General features: G+C 25.4%; 1 protein-coding gene across 1 annotated transcript; it reads right to left on the bottom strand.

Annotated features, from left to right (window-relative positions):
* Positions 1-9,010: 9,010 nt before the first annotated feature.
* Positions 9,011-16,657, bottom strand: LOC145846088 (lysosomal protective protein-like). The gene is made up of 10 exons (XM_082953003.1): positions 16,473-16,657; positions 15,988-16,096; positions 15,598-15,741; positions 14,623-14,808; positions 12,257-12,361; positions 11,230-11,287; positions 10,360-10,433; positions 10,130-10,168; positions 9,459-9,560; positions 9,011-9,091 (listed from the first exon to the last, which is right to left on the bottom strand). The coding sequence occupies exons 1-10, from the start codon at positions 16,655-16,657 to the stop codon at positions 9,011-9,013; spliced, it is 1,083 nt and encodes a 360-aa protein (XP_082809129.1).
* Positions 16,658-18,286: the final 1,629 nt, after the last annotated feature.

Here is an 18,286-nt window from a genome sequence, read left to right as displayed (position 1 = left end):
ACTACAGTGCTTCTAAAGTTAGGAAACTTTACTATAAATACTCTTGCTGAGTAATCAAAAACCTATTAAAAAATAATTATATTATCTTAGCCTGTTTTCAAAGGCTGTTTTTTAAAAATACTTAGCTACTTCAAATACAATTTTTAGTGACAATTATGAAGTTATTAACATTCTTTTGTATAAAAAATTTCATTTTATTATTTTGTAAGTTTGAAAATTATTTACTTATTTACGAGAACTTTTGTGATTTAAAATGGACAATTTTAAAAATATTTTAGATCTACTGACTCAGTAAACAACAAAAGTATGTGCGTAATTAATAAAATATCTGTACAGCTGATTAGCGTCATATAAAAACTTTCAGGTTACTTCTTTTTAAAATGCTATAAACTTATTTCTATTTTATTACAGTGTTATTTGCTTAATCTGTTAAAATCAATTTAAGTTTTGTTTAGTTGATAATGAAACATACAAAAAATTCAAGCCTATTAATATATAAATTGTTTCTAAACTTTATTTGAAAAAATTGATACTAAATATTTCTCGTTATATATGTTGCTACTGACAGAACACTAACTTTTGTAAAACTAATTGCTAACAAAGTTTTAATCTGTTGAATATTTCTAGTTTTCTAAAGTTACTTGACCAATATATAAGTATACACTTGTTTTTTTTTTTTCAAAGCGTTATGTGTAATACTTAATTCAATTAAAAGTATTTACTAAATAAAGTTTTTATCTTCCCACTGTCGACAATGTTTTTGCAAGTTTAAAACATCACAAGATGTATTCACATGATAATACAAAACAAAAGTATATATATATAAACATGTAAGCACTTTCTGTTAATTTAAAGTACCTTTGATAATCTTCACTGTTCGTTTAATACTTATTTACATAGTTAAGTACTCAAGATAATAATATTTAAGTTTCTTTATAAGATAATAATATTTTTTAAAAGTTGTTTTCAAGTACCGTTTTAGTTTAGATATAGGTCTTAACCTAAATAAACAGTTGTTTGTTAAAAATAAAAATTACTGTTTTTACACTTTTGGTTATTCTTGTTGAAAAAAGAAGTATGTTTTATAGCACTTTTACAAGACTATTATAATACTTTAAAGTACTAACAACGTAATAACAAGTTGTTGATTACCATAAAAGTCAAACATTATAGTTATAAATTTTTACACAAACAATTGAAAAAAAAAGAATTACTTTTAGTATATTGGTGGCAATTTAGACTAAAAACTGCTTTTTAAATTGTAAAAAATAACAAAAAAATTTCAGGACTTGACTTAAAAATAGTTTAAAGTTCATATAAAACAGAATGCAATCAAGTAAAATATATCATCTTAAATATTTTTTTAAACATATGTTGAATTAAAAATGAACTTTTTACTTGAAGTTTGATTTATATGGAAGTCTGTAACTTTTTAGTTAATGTGACTGATACCGTAGTTTATTACTTAAGATACAAGAGCTAAGTTATAAGTGTTTTACTAGTTCAACGAAGCTGTTTTCACTGTAAATGTTGAAAAACAATAACTAATTTTAAATTATAATATTTAAAAACACCACAGTATCACTTAACTTGAAATTTTATATTCCTTAAATTTTACTTTAATACCTCAACAATCTCCTAATGTACCTAAAACGTTCTGAATTTCTACTTTACATACTTTTAATCTCTAAAATTTGAAACCACTCTTATATTTAACACCACTACGCCATAAACAACTAATATATTTCATTTTCAACTCAAAATGCGTACTAATGTGTATAAACATTAATGAAAATAAGTACTTGTTTTAACGGTAGAATTATAATTCTAAAACTAAAAGGGCAAGTTACAAAGTTATTTGAGTTTTAAAAGTACAGTGCTTACTTTTGCTATTCAGAATTTATAATAAACCTTTACATAAAGACCATAATAAAATAAAAAATAATTGAAAATTTTACTTAAAACAAATTACCTAGTTTTTTTTTTTTTAAACCAGAAAAATACACCAAAATCAAAATAATTGTGAAACAAAAACTAAATTTAAATACTTTCGTATTTGGAGTAGCGTATATTCTATTAACAATAATAAGTTATAAAAAAAAGTTATTAATTAACTTGAAATTAGAAATTACTAATAATTGTTCTTTATAACAATCTTTTTATTTTTTAAATTCATAATTATGTTTTTAACTGCTTTATCAGATTCTGACATAAGCTTAATAGTTAAACGATTATATTCAATTGTGAACAAACTTATTGTACTGTTCTTTTAACTTTTTAGTAAATTAAAATAAAACTATATACAAGTTAACATGACACTTAACTGAATATTGAATACAAAAACGATATCTTAAGATACGTTAAATACACAATTACGAGTTACTAAAAGTTTAAACCAAGATAATTCAAAAAACTAGTTAAGATAAAATAATATAATATTTAGTGAAATTTTGTTTTAGTCTTAACAGGAGCTTATAAAAAAGAAAAATTCGAAAACTCCTGTAGAAAAAGTGTGTTTAAAAAATGTTATAAGTTATGTTATAAATGAGTCAAGTACAGAAAGTATATAAAAAGATATTAGTAGCATCTAACTTAAAATATTATCCGTTTTTCATTAGTTAAAATATTAAGTTTTCGCTTTTTCAAAGTTTACATAACTAATACCTAAATATTAAACTGGAATAACCTAACAATGTATGAACTCAGTTTTTGTTGTATCTATTATTTTCGTGTTATTACATGCAACATTTTAACTCTGCGAATAACATAAATTGTTTGTTATTTGCAATTATTTCTTATTATTTCGACATATGTAAGCGGAAATACTCATGTATATAAGAAAGGCGACTCAAAAAATTTATGAATAGTTTTGAAATTAATAACAATTAAACAATGTGTTACGATAACATTTAGGTTTCTCAAACAAGTTTTAAAACAAATAAACTTGTTTGAGAAATCTAAATGTTATAGTTCCAAGTATTTATCATAAAGTTTAGGTATTTTTAGAAGCAAAGTTTATATGTAAACATCTCTAGTTGTAATTTTATTTTAAATATAACTAAACTATTAGTATATTGTAAATTAGGTTTCATAAAAGCATATATATTTCTCTTAAAGCAGTAAAAGTTTTTATATGAATATAAACTATGTCATGTATTTAGAGATAACAAAACATTCTAGTTAAAATGACTAATTTTAACTAAAAAACTAACCAAAGTATTTATAAACAGGTCTAATATTATATTATACTTTACACTTGAAAAATGGGAAAGTTTATTGTCTTAACGCTTGTTGTAAGTCTATTTTTAAATTTTACAGCTTACTTTTGAATTTATTAAATATACTACTTTCAGTATGTTTCTGTAATTTGTAAAAAAAAACTACAACTTATATAAAAAAATTATTTTAAATAGCGAGCTTTCTGTATAAGTACAATAAAATTACCAAAAAAAGTTTTTTTTTGAACAATTAATTTTCTGACAGGTTTTAATGATTCAATTGGCCTGCTATGCGGAAGCCGGAAGTAAGTGAAAATTTAATATAAAAACAATTAAAACAAATGATTTAAATGTTAAACATTTTTTAGTACTACTATGTGTTGAAAAATCATTAACTTAGTATGAAAGTAATTTATGTAAAATGAAACTTTAGTTGTATAATTTTTTAGGTTTGAGTACGATGATTTGAATAAGCGACAACAAAAATCTAAAACTTCACCAACTTTTGAAATTTTTTTTTCTTTATTTACAGAAAGAACCTACCAAACGATACGGGACTCCAGCAAAAAGAAGAAGTGTAACTTCGACTTGTACAAGAACTTCAACAACCTCACTCCGGAACACTCCGACACGTGCACCAAGAACTACGAGAAAACGACTTTTATGGCCGGAAAGGACGGGGGGTGGAGAACCGACCAACTCACCGCTTACTATCCGTGGTGTCCGCTTGAGGGCGGTAGTTGGGACTATTGTGACGGTTTGTAATAATTATTTCTTGTTAATTACAACAAGAATATGTTTCAACACTAGTTCACGAAATACTGTTGTGGTATTGTGTTTTGTTTGAAAAAAAACTATTAAATAATACAAATAATAATTTAAAATTATTACTTATTATAATGTTATGGTTCGTTTTTATATTAAGCAATTAAATAATTAATAAAAGGCAATAAAAAAATATTATTATTTAGTAGATAAACAAATCTGTTTGAATTTAAAATAAACTTGCAACAAACTAATAAAATAATCTAACTAATTCATTTTAACTATACTAAGAACGCTTCAAGACTATTGCACGATACATCGTAATGGTTTATTTTTATATAAAACAATTAATGAGTTTAACAAAAATTTAAAATTACTTTACTTAAAAAGACTTGTTTGACTGAAAGATAATCTTTTTTAATTATCTGGTAATTTATTTTTAAATTGACGAAGTAAATACAGCAGGGGCGTAGCGTGGGGAGGGACACTGGCGCATGCGTGCCACCCAAAAAAAGAAAAATGTATAAAAAAAGAATGTAATATCTTTATCCTTTATAGTATATTTTTTCTGCTTAATTTGCCTTTTTTCAACTATGTTTATCTAGTATTCAAAAAGTTAAACGAAATTTTGAATACCAATTAGTGACAAGTTAGGAAAGTACATGTTATTACTCAATATACTGATTCGGTGCGTAATTGCAAATGCGCACCGATGTTGATGAAAAACTCCATAAGAAAAATTTTATAAGTTCATTAACTTCATAAGAATTTAGACTCAAAAAGTACGCAATTAATACAGCGCACCGCTGTAATATAACCTTATGGCAGATTGTTTTTCTACAAAAAGTTTACAAAAATACGTCACGCTTAAAGAAAAATTAAACAATTTTACAAATTTTTTTTTATGCTACATTGTTAAGACTACTGCTAGTTTTCTGAACTTTATTTTTGTGAACATACAAGATAAGCGTGTCGGCCTATGAGAAATAAACTTTGTTTGTGATTTTTATTTTAAACAAACACAATCAAATGAATTAAATTTAAAAAGTATACTTTTAACTATTTTACAAAGTTGTAATAAACTGTAATAATAGTTATAAAGTTGGTCTATTTTAACTTCTGTGTAACTTTATTAAAATTATGTGCAATGAGGTGTTGTTATCACTGTTGTATTGTTATTAAAGAGATTGATATTTTTTTCGTAAATAAAACAGATACTTTCGTTTTATTAATATATTAACTTTTAAAAATATAAAGTTTACTATAAGTAATAAAAACAATTTTTATTTAGTAAGTTTACATTTTTGCAAGTATAAGTAATTCTAATGAAATTTATGCTTTTATTTAATTGTTTAGTTTTGTAATATATAAGTATTTTTTAAAACAGTTAACGAACTTACTTTACTTAATAAATTTTTTTCAATTATATTACTTATAAAAAGTTTTTTATAGCTAATTACAAAAGTTTTAATTTAGAGGATTTTTTGAGAAAAAAATTTGCGCACCCCCTGACCAAAACACCACGCTACGCCACTGAAATACAGTAATTTTAAGTACTTTTTTAAATAGCTTTTAAAAATAGGATAAAATGGAAATTGGATTATCGAGATAATTTATTTGGTAAAAAATACTTTTGTTCAATCTTCACTAAGGCTGCTTTAAAACTAGAGCATAACAAACTTGCATAACTAATTCAGTGAACTTAACTGGTATCAAAACAAAATGACTCAATGATTAAGAAACCTTTTTTTTGCTAATCTTCAATAAGCACTCGATACAACAAATTTCAGACTACAACTGGGGGTACCTTGTTGACAAGAACTTTGTTGGCAGCAAGCTGAAGATCTAACGACGACTACTACAAAACAAGCTACTACGTAGCTAACATCAAATGCACAACAACGTTGAACTACCATATGAAGGTCGCCAGTTTTCAAACAATGTTCAACTCCTCCGGAAACCACATCATCAAGAACGAGAACTACTACACTTCCCTCAAAAACTTGAGGTTTTCGTTTAAACTTAAAAAGTTCGATTACTTTCTGAACAACCTTCTTCATTTTACTCTATTTATACTAGATTTAATGTTTATAATTTTTTATATTTCTTTTATATAGATTGTTCCACAACTGCATATAGTCTAACAAGTTAAATATACCTAACTTAGAACAAAGGCTTAATAATACAAACATGTATACACCTTTAGCTCATTATAGTATACAAATGATTGAAATTTTACATTTAAAATGCAGTTGCTAATTACTTTTAACAATTGTAATTATTATGTAAAGGTTTGAGCTAGTTTAGTAAAAATGCAGAAAAATAAACTATATAAATTTATAAAAAAAACATTCGTATATGACATTAATAGAGCATGGTATAATTAAAAATTTAGAAACAACTATTTTCTTAAAGTTAAGCTTTAAAAATGAGTTTTTCAAACCTAACATCTATTGCACAACAGGGAAATATTGGACACATTGAAAGGATTCGAGTCGGGTAGAGAGCAAATACTGGGTGAAGAATGATCAGCGGTTTGAGTATAAAGATGGTGTACAAAAGCGTAAGAAACATGTGAATTACCTGTATCCTAAAAAATGCCTCAGCTACGATTACAACAAGAACACAATCAGCTTCACCAGCTGCTATGGTAAGAGGGCTTTTGTGTGCGAACTAGATCCTAAAGACGTCTAGTGACCTTTTAACATTTATGTAACTCGAAACACTTTTTATTAAAATATATTTAACCAGCCTTATTTTAATAACTTATAAAGCAACTTAAACTATACTATATGTATCTATATGTACTGTACTGTTCTATGCTATCGTTTATTTTTACAACAACTAAAAATATTCTTTATTGAAATTTTATGCTGTTGTATTTAATAAACATGTATATATATATTGTTTGTATTTGATACTACTTAATGTTTTTAATTTTCCTGTAACAAAAATTGAAATTTGATAAAAATTAAATTTTTTGAAGAATTAGAAAAAAAAAAACTGTAGATTAAAATAATTTGATACTGAAATATTCTAAAGCTCTGTAATTAAAGACTAGTCTCTGCAAAAAATTTGTAGAAATTAAAACAAATCATTTCATGAAACTTATGAAAAACATATAACAGCAAAGAAACTGTTATTAGTAGTAGAACTGACCAAAGCTTAAATTTAGAAATAGTGATATAAAAATATTTATAAGGTTTTAACATAACAAATGGCATAGTTATAGTTAAATCTAAGTTGTTTAAAATGTTCATTTTCCGAATACTAGCCTTGTCGACAATAAATTTTAGTTTAACTATAAGTTGTAATCAGTTCACAAATGGCAGTTTTTAAAGACTTATTAAGTTTTAAAGTTGTAGGTCTAATTATTTAGACTAGGGGTCTGAAATCTACGGCCTTTTAGGTATAAATATTTTACCACAAAATATTCTTAGCTAAAAGACACTTTTAGCAAACAAACCAAAATTAAAACTTTCAAAAGTGTTCAAAATACAAATTAATTGATACTGAACAGATGTGTTTAATTAATGTTAGTGATTATTTAAATTGTAACAGCTTACATAGTTTGCTTTTAAATAATTTTTAAGCTTTTAGTATTTTAGCAAAGAGCCTTATTCTAAGTTTTCACTGCAAAACCGCTTATTTTTAAGTTTTTCATAAAGTACTCTTTTGGCTAAAAAGTACTCGCGGGCTGAAAATTTTTGCTTTGATGGCCGCATTTGGCCCGCGGGCCGCAGTTTGCCGACCCCTGCACTAGTACTAAAAAAGTAAGCGTTGATTGAAAGCTTTACTTAAAACTAAAACTAGTCCAATTAAAATAAAGATCATAACTATCTTTTTATATAAAAGAGTACTCCTTAAAAGTAGAAAGCTTTTTGTTTTCAATTAAGCTGTTATACAAGCTATTTAACTGAAAATTGAGATGAAATTAGCTTTGTTAATTGTCAATAATGGTATTTTTTTACTTACTAATGCTTGTGTTTTTAATAACGGTTGAATTAGCATAGATTCTAAGTTATAAAGCTCATCTTGAGCAAACCTCTCTACAACTTTAAAGTAATACAAAGTGTTTGAAATAAAAAACGGTAAAAGCTCATTAGTGACATTTTCATTTTCACTTTTATTTTAACCTTATATTTATGGTTTGTCTAAAATAGTTTATGATCTTAATGAACTATTTATTCAATCTTATAATTAATTGAATTTTAAGTTCTCGAAACTTAAGTCTTTAGTTGCCCTAATAATTTTCCATAAACAATTTTTGTACACTTACAAAATAAATCATTCTTTTTACGAAAGCTGTTAATTATATGAAGTTTATCTTAACGGTTTTTATCTAATTTTGAGACTTTAATAGAAAAGGTTATCTATATTTAGCAGTTTAAAGAAACTACTTAAATAGTACTAAATACTTTTATAAATATCTAATTTTATGTTTAATGAAAATGTAATTATTACTTTTGTAATTAACTGTAAAAAAATACCTATGTTGTTTAACTTTAAATTTTAAAACTGTTTTCCAAATTCAAATTCAATAAAATTTTGGAATATTAATTTTTAATAAGAAACACCTTTTTTCAGTAGGTAACTCTTCCTCAAAAAGTATAACTACAATTTTACTTCTATTGCATGTTTCATATTCGTACAATGTAAATTCTTCAAAGTATAGAAAAGCATTAATAACAATATTAAAGTTTATTTTTAAGGTTATAAACACTATTAAAAAAAAAGAGAATAACGTATACGTTGTGTTAAACTTTAAACGAAATATATATGCAAAAGTTTGCTCTTAATTAATACGGTCAAACTGCACTTTGTGTTTAACTGAAAATATAAGTCAAAATAATTTTTAAAGCAACAAACTTATAACATTTAAACAAAATTAAAAAAACCGTTTTTTGTTCTTAATACATTTTTTAAAGTTTTATTTACTATCAAATATTTTAAATTTATTCGCCAAAACTAAATAAATAATTTCAAGTACAAAAAGTAAATCAGGATAATCTTTCTAATATTTTTAATTAAGTTAATTTCGAAATAAATCTTCTTACAAGTTGAAATGTTTCGTAAGGTTTTTCTGCTGGTGCCATGTGGCCTGCGCCCTGTGAATATTTATAGTTTGGACACATTGGTAAACTAGGTTTTCGCAAATCTTAAAGTTCAATAACAAAACATTGCAATTTTTGAATATAAACTTTGAAACTAAAATTATAATTTTTTATATAAGCTACTTTTTAAAAAGCTTACAAAATTTATTAGCTTACAAAAATTTTTAGATTAAAAATAACATAATTCTTCTGACAAATGTGAATGTTGAAAATTTGTTTTTATCTGTTTTTACCGAAAGTTTTTGTAAAATATTTATTCTAACTATTAAAGCTCAATTCAAATTAAAAGTGTGTTTTACCTACTTATGTAAAACGCTTACAGATTTATTTATTGCTTTAAAGTTTTAAACTTAGTTTATACCTTAACAGTTGCGAACCAAAGATTGTCAAATTTTTCAAGGAACCCTGCCACGTACTGATACTTATCTTTCTTCACATACCAAGGTGACCTGTCTTCTGTTCTCTATACAAGTTTTTTATATATACAGTTTTGGTCATGAACTTTTTTGTTAAGTTGACTTGTAATTTAAATCGAACTTCTACATTTACACAAATTCGAGGTAAAAATTTTTATGTGATAAAATTGAACACAAAAGAATTAAACTAGAAAAATAACTTTTATTTAAAAGTAGTGCTTAATCAGAGTTTTTTAACGGTTGCTTGCTACTAAATAAATTAAAGTACATAAACTTGAGGATTGTAAACTAATAAAAATGTTAAATAAAAAAAAAATTAAAAGAAAAATAATACAAAGCAAAAAAGTAGATAACAAACAATTATGAAAGTAGAAACTATTTTTTTTTTGGTTTATATTTACTTATTTTAATACAATATATTTAATGACAATAACAGTTAATTCGTACATTATAGTACTGAAGTTTATAAAGTATTTATTCTTTAATCAACAGGTTAACGTTATTTTAAATTTAAGTTACTGACGCTTATATTATTATTTTAAAAAAACTTTAAATAAAACTAACTTTTATTCCAGTTTTCAATATAAAACTTTCCCCAGACAAAAAATGGACAAACCAAGTCAAGATCACCAAAATAAAGAAGAACACCGATTCCCTGAATAAACAAAATAATTTTATGTGTTAATAAAATTAAATGTTGCGACTAAAAAACTTTAATTTAGAGCTTTGGTTATTCTAATTTCAAAAATAGTTTGTAAAACTCAAGAATTTTAAAAATAATGAAATCAGACATTTGGCAATGTTTTTCGATTTAAAGTTTCATTAAATTGTTTTAGTTTAACTAACAGCTTTATTGATGGCTTTTATCTGATCTGAAACATCTGAAGATTGTTTTCTCGTAGTTCTCAATGATATGATTACTGTAAAAAAAGCAAAAAAATAATAGAAAATTTATTCAGTTTTACTCGTTTGGTTAAGTCTTTTGACTAGAAAATTTAAAATTATTGCAAACAAAGTATAAGTTCTGATAAAGTATTATGTCTGCTTAAAAAAAATATCTTAGTGCTAACCATATATACATTATTTATATTAAATGCTTTTCTTACTAACTTGCACTCTTTGTATTCAATATTTTCGGCGTGAATTGATTTTTTAACGTCTTTACGTTGAAAATAATCGCTGTATTTTACATCTGCAAAGCGGCAATAGGGTTTTTCCTGTTTTTATAATAAAAAGTTATTGGTAATAAAGTTCTAAACTTATGGCATACAACAACAACTAGAGCAGGGTTTCCCAAGCATTTTTTCGTAGTGTCCCCTAGGAAAAATTAAAAAAAAAACATGTCCCCTCTAATAAAATTTCTCAAAACACTACCCTTCAGTACGTCTAAAAATTTTTTAGACTTCATCATCAACTTCAGAATACTAGGGTAAGTTTCAAAATAAAGCCTTTTGCCAAAATAAAATAGAAATTTTTAATCGCATTCGTTTCGCACAGCAAAACGCTAAGAACAGATAAGAACTTTAGAATAATATTTGTCTAGTGTACTTAAATTTACTATATTTTAGAATAAATACGTATTATAACTAAAAAAATTATCGTTTTAACCCAAAATTTTTTAGTAAAACTTAAGTACTTACATACATATTGATGAGTTCATTCACGTAATTTTTTATTCGTACTTCGGTTCCATTTGTTTCATCTATTTGTTCTAACTTCTCCAAAAGCTTGCTTTAAATATCATTCCGTTGTTAATGTTCTCAACGGTCAGTGCCTAGTTGAAGTTATTTGTGTTTATGAAAGCAAATGTCAAGAATTACATTGTCAAATGTTATTCAGCATTATTACGTCACAAAAAATTTCAGGAAAGAATCATTCTTGCAACGAAAATAACAGTTTATATTATCAGCTAAAACATATCTTTCTGTCAGTTTTAGACAGCTAGAAATGCTCTGAACAAAGACTAAAAATCGAAAGAAAACTGATGAAATGAAGAAAGTTATAAAAACTCAAGTGCTAGAAGCATTAATGTTAGTAATCTTTAAATAAAGGTTAAAATAGTTTCAAAGAAGATATTTTTAATTATCTTACTGGTTTTTCTGTTTTGAAGTTGTCAAGAGAACTTAGAATTTCAAGTATTGACAATTCCTTTTCCACATATTTTTTAAATTCTTCTTCTTCATAATCTTGGTTGCTAATATAATCCGGTAAATTATAACGAGATGTTGTATTGTAATCAAATGTTAAATTGTAATTAAATATTGAATTGTAGTCAGATGTTAAATTGTAATCAGATATTGCATTGTAGTCAGATGTTAAACTGTAACCAGATGTTGCATTGTAGTCAGATGTTAAATTGTAGTCAGATATTAAACTATAATCCGTTGAGTTAAATGCATAATCTTCGTGAACATGATCGTTCTTAAAAGCAAAATATTTCTAAGTTTTCCAAAAACAAATTTTATTTCAAACACAACTATCTTTTTTTAAATTAAAGATTTACTAAAAGTTAAAGTCGTACACTGTTATTTTTAGCTTTGAATAAAATAACTATAATCTACTTTTTTAATAACTTATAATTATAGTTTGTGTTTTTATATAATAATATATGGTTGCCATTTATCGTGTCAAACCGATAATTGGTTCACCAAAATATTAAACATAAAATGCACATCAATTAATTATAAAAAAATAGAAATTAAAATTAAACAAGTTAATTATATAAAAAATTAGTAAAACAAACCGTACGATACCATGGTTTTTTAGGTTCTACCTTGCATGCACTGTCTTTTACAATGTTATAAACCGGAAGGGATTTATCATTGAAAAGCTTCCTCAATTTATTTTCCTATTCAAAATATAAAATGTGACAAAAAAGACGTTTAGTATTTAGTTAAAAAAAGTTTAAAATCTACAATGAAGTTTACTTTACTTTTGTTTTAAATTGAAATCACTAAAATATTATCAAGATACCTTAAAAAAGTTTGACATTTTTTCAAGCGAATGATGAAACTATAACTGAATTATATCTAAAATGTATTTTTTGAGATACTACTTGTGTTAATTATTACTTTAAACTTTTTAAACTAATTAAAAGTTTTATCAGTAGATAAAATAAACTAGAAAAAAGCTCTTATCAAAAGACATGTATTTATCGTTTACACGTTTAATACGTATCATATTGCAACAATCATATGCTGTTTGAATTAGAAGTAAAAACACAAATGATAGTACAGTAGTAAATACATATAATAAAATACTTTTTATTTTAAATTGAAGAAGCTGAAGATGAAAGATAATCTTTTTTGTTTTTATGAAACGTATGTACTGGAATTTTTAAATCGAATTTTCTTAATAAATTATTTATAAATATATGTATATATATTTATTTAATTATATAAAAACTATAAATTAAACAGCTGTTTCACACATTGAAATGTAAAATTTCATGTGATCGTCAGTAAGTTACAGTTTATTATAATAGTGAACAGAAATTTCGATTTTAGAATTTTTTAAAAATAATTATGACGTAGTAATGGTACAGTTTATTGTACGATTAGTTGAATTTGAAATACGCTGTTAATGTTATCTATGCTTTTTAGGAAAGTTTAAAAAGGTTATTTTGGAAGAATATTTTAAGCTATTAGAAAGATTTTTTGGCTGTTGGGTAAAAATGTTATAAAATGCTATAAAATACTCGTGTTTGCCGCTTCGATTTTATTTTGTTTTAATATTTAGTTGGTTTTAATTTTGTTAAAAAAGTATTTTTTGATAATGGATGCATATGTTTTGTCTTTCGCTTTTCTTGTTTAGTGTTACGTTCTTATCTGATTTTTCGATTTCTATTTTTTCTAAGTTACAAAGTTTGCAGCCGAATTTAGTATTGAATTTTAGTTTTGTCCTGTTTAATATTTCCCATTTAATTTTCTAGTCTGTGTTGTTATCTTTTAAGTTCCATATGTAATTCGCTAGTTCTGTTGTGTGTCGTTTGTTAATATTGTTTAATGATGATTTGTGGTTTCTGTATCTTTGTTTAAAGGTATTTCCTGTCGACCCTATATAATGCTTTGTTGTTTTGTTTGATGTTACTGTTGCTTTATAAATTATATTTGACACTAGGCATTCGTTATTTAAAGGGCAAGGTTCTTTACGGCAATTACAAAGTTTATCTTTTATGGTGCTTTTATCGTCTATATTGCTTTTGTTTAATATTTTGTTGTTGTGAGCTATTATTTTACTTCTTAAGTTATTTGTGCAACTGTAAGATATTTGATTGTGTTTCGGTTGAATATTTTATGATTTTATGATATATTTTTAACAAAATTAAAACCAACTAAATATTAAAACAAAATAAAATCGAAGCGGCAAACACGAGTATTTTATAGCATTTTATAACATTTTTACCCAACAGCCAAAAAATCTTTCTAATAGCTTAAAATATTCTTCCAAAATAACCTTTTTAAACTTTCCTAAAAAGCATAGAATAACATTAACAGCGTATTTCAAATTCAACTAATCGTACAATAAACTGTACCATTACTACGTCATAATTATTTTTAAAAAATTCTAAAATCGAAATTTCTGTTCACTATTATAATAAACTGTAACTTACTGACGATCACATGAAATTTCACATTTCAATGTGTGAAACAGCTGTTTAATTTATAGTTTTTATTTAATTAAATAAATATTAAGCTCCAATTTGATTTGTCTAGCACTATCGATCAGAACTTTGTATAAAACCTTAAATATATGTATATATATATAAAATAAGGTTAATGTTCAAACTTAAACACCTTCTACTGAGCCCACTTGAAGGGCTTTTAAATAATTTATTGAAATGGCGATTTTAAAAATTCTGGTACATATGTTTCATAAAGCTTTAATTTTTCATAAAACTTTAATCATCAGCCAGTTAAATTCAAAATAAAACGCACTGTACTCTGAAGTACAGTGCTTTTTATTTTGAACTCTTTTATTTTGAATTTAACTGGCTGATGATTAAAGCTTTATGAAAAATTAAAGCTTTATGAAACATATGTACCAGAATTTTTAAAATCGCCATTTCAATAAATTATATATATATATATATATATACAACAAACTTACTGCTTTATCACAGCCGCGTTGATTTTCTTCTGACCTGCAACTCTTCAGTTTCTCGTAGAGCGGCCTGCCAATGAACCCGTGCCCGTACAAGTACTCCACATGCGAATTTGCCGTGACCTCCTCACTCAAATACGGGTTTCCGAGTAGAAGGCCCTGGATGAAGTTAATGTTTTGTTTTATTAGTTGCTGTTGTTGTTTGTTGATAATTTAGATTTAACTTATTGTGCAAATTTGTTGCAATTGATCTATTTATAAATATATTTTCAGTATTTGAAGAAAAACTACCACTTTCTTAACAATCTTTGCCTGTTTTTAAAGCACTATTTTTTGGCTTTTGTTTGAGGAAAAGCGATAAATACAGCTGTCATTTAACCTTATTAACATAATTTATTTAAAATAGAATAGTTGATAAAAATTAAAAATCTACACCTTTAGACTATTGCAACAGTTATTATACAACCTCTTAATATTCTTTTTATTAAGGTCCTACCAAACAGTCTAATAACAGTATACTTAAAACATTTTACCTTTAAATTTTTTGCAATAGTTCCGTTTTCTTTTAATATTTCAGCAGCAAGCATAGGCAGGTAAACACCTGCATAACTCTCACCGCCCAAGTACAGTTCGGCATTTTGAAATGTCGGGTAAAGCGTGAAAAAGTGCTTAAGAGCTTTCAATGTTGACTTTGCTGTCTGTTAGGTGAATTAACAATTAAATTAATATTTAGTTTAAAGTGACAAGTTTTCTCACATAATCAAGTAAAGGATTAGTGTTTCAACCGTTTTTCATTTGAAAATAATCTTAATTAATAACTAAAGCTGTTGTCGATTTTTAAATACTTTTATTAAACCAATCAATTAAGTAAATATTCAAAAGTGTATAAAAACGATTTTTAATATATTACCATGTAAAGTTTTCATTATACTTCTAAAATACCAATCTTTACAGATTTACAAAAATATACAATATAGTAACCCTCTCATCATTGAGATCGGAAGCCGATGTGTTTCCTTTCGTGTATGAGAAGCCGGTACCGACGGGGGAATCCAAATACAGGGTGGCACCCAACCGGTTCCAACTGTGCTTGTTTGGTTCCAATGATTTCGTTTGTGGGTTGTACTGTAAAATTTATCAAAACGTAAGTTATATAAGTTGTGAATTAAGTGAACAACTATGTTATATAGCATATATCTTGCCTAGTTAGATTACTGTTTTAGAATTTAAAATTATAAATTTTTTAGAAAAAAGTATAAAAGCGAATAACTTAAGGTTGTTTATTAAAAAAAAAAAGAACTTTTACTATTAAGTTTTGACTTCATGCTTTTTTTAAAATTAAGGCCGTTATTTAAATAAAATTACACTGACATTGAACGGTCCATGTTCTTTCATGAGGCCGTACAAGGAGCTACATCCGGGTCCACCGTTCAGCCACAAAATAAGTCTCTCGTCACTTCCATTGTCCGCTTCGTTTAACCTGTATGACGTCATAATTGAATGTTACAATCTCTTTTATTTAAGACGTCATAATTGATTGTTACAAGTTATCTTATTTGTGACGTCATAGTTAATTGTTACAATGTGATTTGTCAATTCAAGCAACTTCTCTTCCCTTTATATATTTGTTAAAATTAGTTGACTTGTAGAATAATGTAAGAACTAATACTTAATGTCACTTACATTTTTCTATTATTTGCATTACTTAACTGAAACAAATACTTTTGTATTGATCTTGTTTGTTGTTTAATTATACAAGTACAAAGAAAACAAGCAGTTTTTAACAAATTTCACTCAATTTTTTTTTTTACTTTTTAACTTCAAAATATTAATAATAATTAAATGTAGATAACAACCAGTAAAACAGCTGGTCTCCATCACCGCTGTCCAAATAACCAGAGTACATTCTGAACCGGGGCATGAGAGTGACGCCCGGAAGTCTGGATATTCTGTCGTGCCTGGACAACTCCTGTATCCGACTTGTTGGACCTCCAAGTGCTGTTGCGATGAGTAGAAGCAGCAACAAAACATGCGACTTCATTTTGTGATCAGATAACAATTTTTTTAATCCTAAACTGTGAATCAGTGTAAATAACTACATAACGATAGATTCGAAGCTTTGTTATACAATCTAAATAAACTAACTTCGTATAAGGTATGTACTAAAAAAGTTTTTTAAACAAATAATGTATACATTAAAATTAAAAAAAATAAAGTAAAATGCTTAAAGTTGGTATTTTAATGACTTATTCTTTTAATCTGCTTTAACCTATGTTACCTAAAAATGTTTTTGTGAAGCTTTAAAGTAATATTTAAACGATAAAACTATTTAGAACGTCGAAAAACTTTATACTTAAAAAAAAGCTTTATCGGAAATTTTCGTTTTATGAAAAAGAAGCAAAATATTTTTTTCTAATATGATACTACTAACAAAACCTTAAAAAATTAAACAAGTTACTATTATTAACATTGATTGTCTTTGAGAAACGTCTAAAAACCTATAGTGTTTTTCAATCAAAAAATATTTACATTGCAATAAATGACAAAAAGTTCTTAAAAAATCCTTGATTATATTTTTGTTAAATAAATTTGGATACGTAAGATTTTGTTTATACGTTTAAACTATTGTAACAAACGGAACTGATTTTATAATCTTATATAAAGTTTAGTAAAACACGAAATTATCATTATGTAAATTTAATTTTAAATATAACTAAGTTTAAAATTTGGTACAAATACCTTAACTAAAAACTAAACCCATTTTGATAAAATGTAACTTAGAGTAATAGAAAAGAAGCAATAAATTTATTTAAAAATGGCTAAAACTTATTTGAAAAGTCATAAGATCTGTATATATTTGTTTTTACTTGTAAATCATTGTCTGAAGACATTAGGTTGATTAATTGTTCAATCTTTTGTTCCACTACTGTTCTGAATAGTATATAGATTATACACAACAAAGGTGGAACATTAAAGCAAAAATTTACTCAAACAATGTATTGAAACACTGATTAACAAAAATCAAATAATATATTTTCGAACTACTAAATGTAAAACTAATATGATACTTTTTAATATCTTAATTGTTATTAACTTTCTCTACAGTTGCGCTGGATATAGCAAAAATTTAAGTTTTTTGTTGATTTTTATAATTTGTGGTGTTTATTAAGTGCTGTAGAATAAAATAAATTAAATTACTGTATGTTTATTAAACAACTATGTATAAGAAAATACTTAAAACATATTTGGAATATTTAAACCATTTCAATTCAAAAAGTTTACCTAAAAAAATATTATGATAAAACAAAAACAAATAATAGTAAAAAACACAGATACTAGGTCTAAATTTTCTCCTGGACAAGAAGTTAAAATGTATACAAGTGGCCTGCGACTCGATAAATGAAGTTTTTTTTCGTACACCAGGTTCTAGGAGCAAATTTTTTAAGCGTTTTTTAGTTGTTCAATAAACTACAACAAGAAAATGTATTTATACGTACAAACTTTCAAAGTTGAAGCAAAAACAAAATACTTACGTTTTGTTATATCTAATAATCATGTTATTGTTTTTAGTTACCATCTTTATACAAACAAGTTAATATGTATAAAACAGCAATTTCGTTTTAAATAGCTGCTAATTTCACTTTGTCTAAATACATTTTGTTTTTATTGT

Source organism: Thalia democratica, unplaced genomic scaffold, assembly GCF_965202585.1.
Source record: "Thalia democratica unplaced genomic scaffold, ktThaDemo2.hap1.1 HAP1_SCAFFOLD_272, whole genome shotgun sequence".
NCBI classification, from domain to species: Eukaryota; Metazoa; Chordata; class Thaliacea; order Salpida; family Salpidae; genus Thalia; species Thalia democratica.
Note: the sequence above shows the minus strand (reverse complement) of the source record. Positions and strands in the feature narration are given on the sequence as shown.

What these genes read in the sequence shown, in the direction of transcription:
- LOC145846088 (XM_082953003.1), bottom strand. Translation starts at nt 16,657, where the DNA reads ATGAAGTCGCATGTTTTGTTGCTGCTTCTACTCATCGCAACAGCACTT. An exon ending in GGAGACCAGCTGTTTTACTG is followed by an intron (nt 16,097 to 16,472) that starts GTTGTTATCTAC and finishes GACGTCATACAG; the next exon opens with GTTAAACGAAGCGGACAATG. An exon ending in AAAAACCATGGTATCGTACG is followed by an intron (nt 11,288 to 12,256) that starts GTTTGTTTTACT and finishes AACTTCAACTAG; the next exon opens with GCACTGACCGTTGAGAACAT.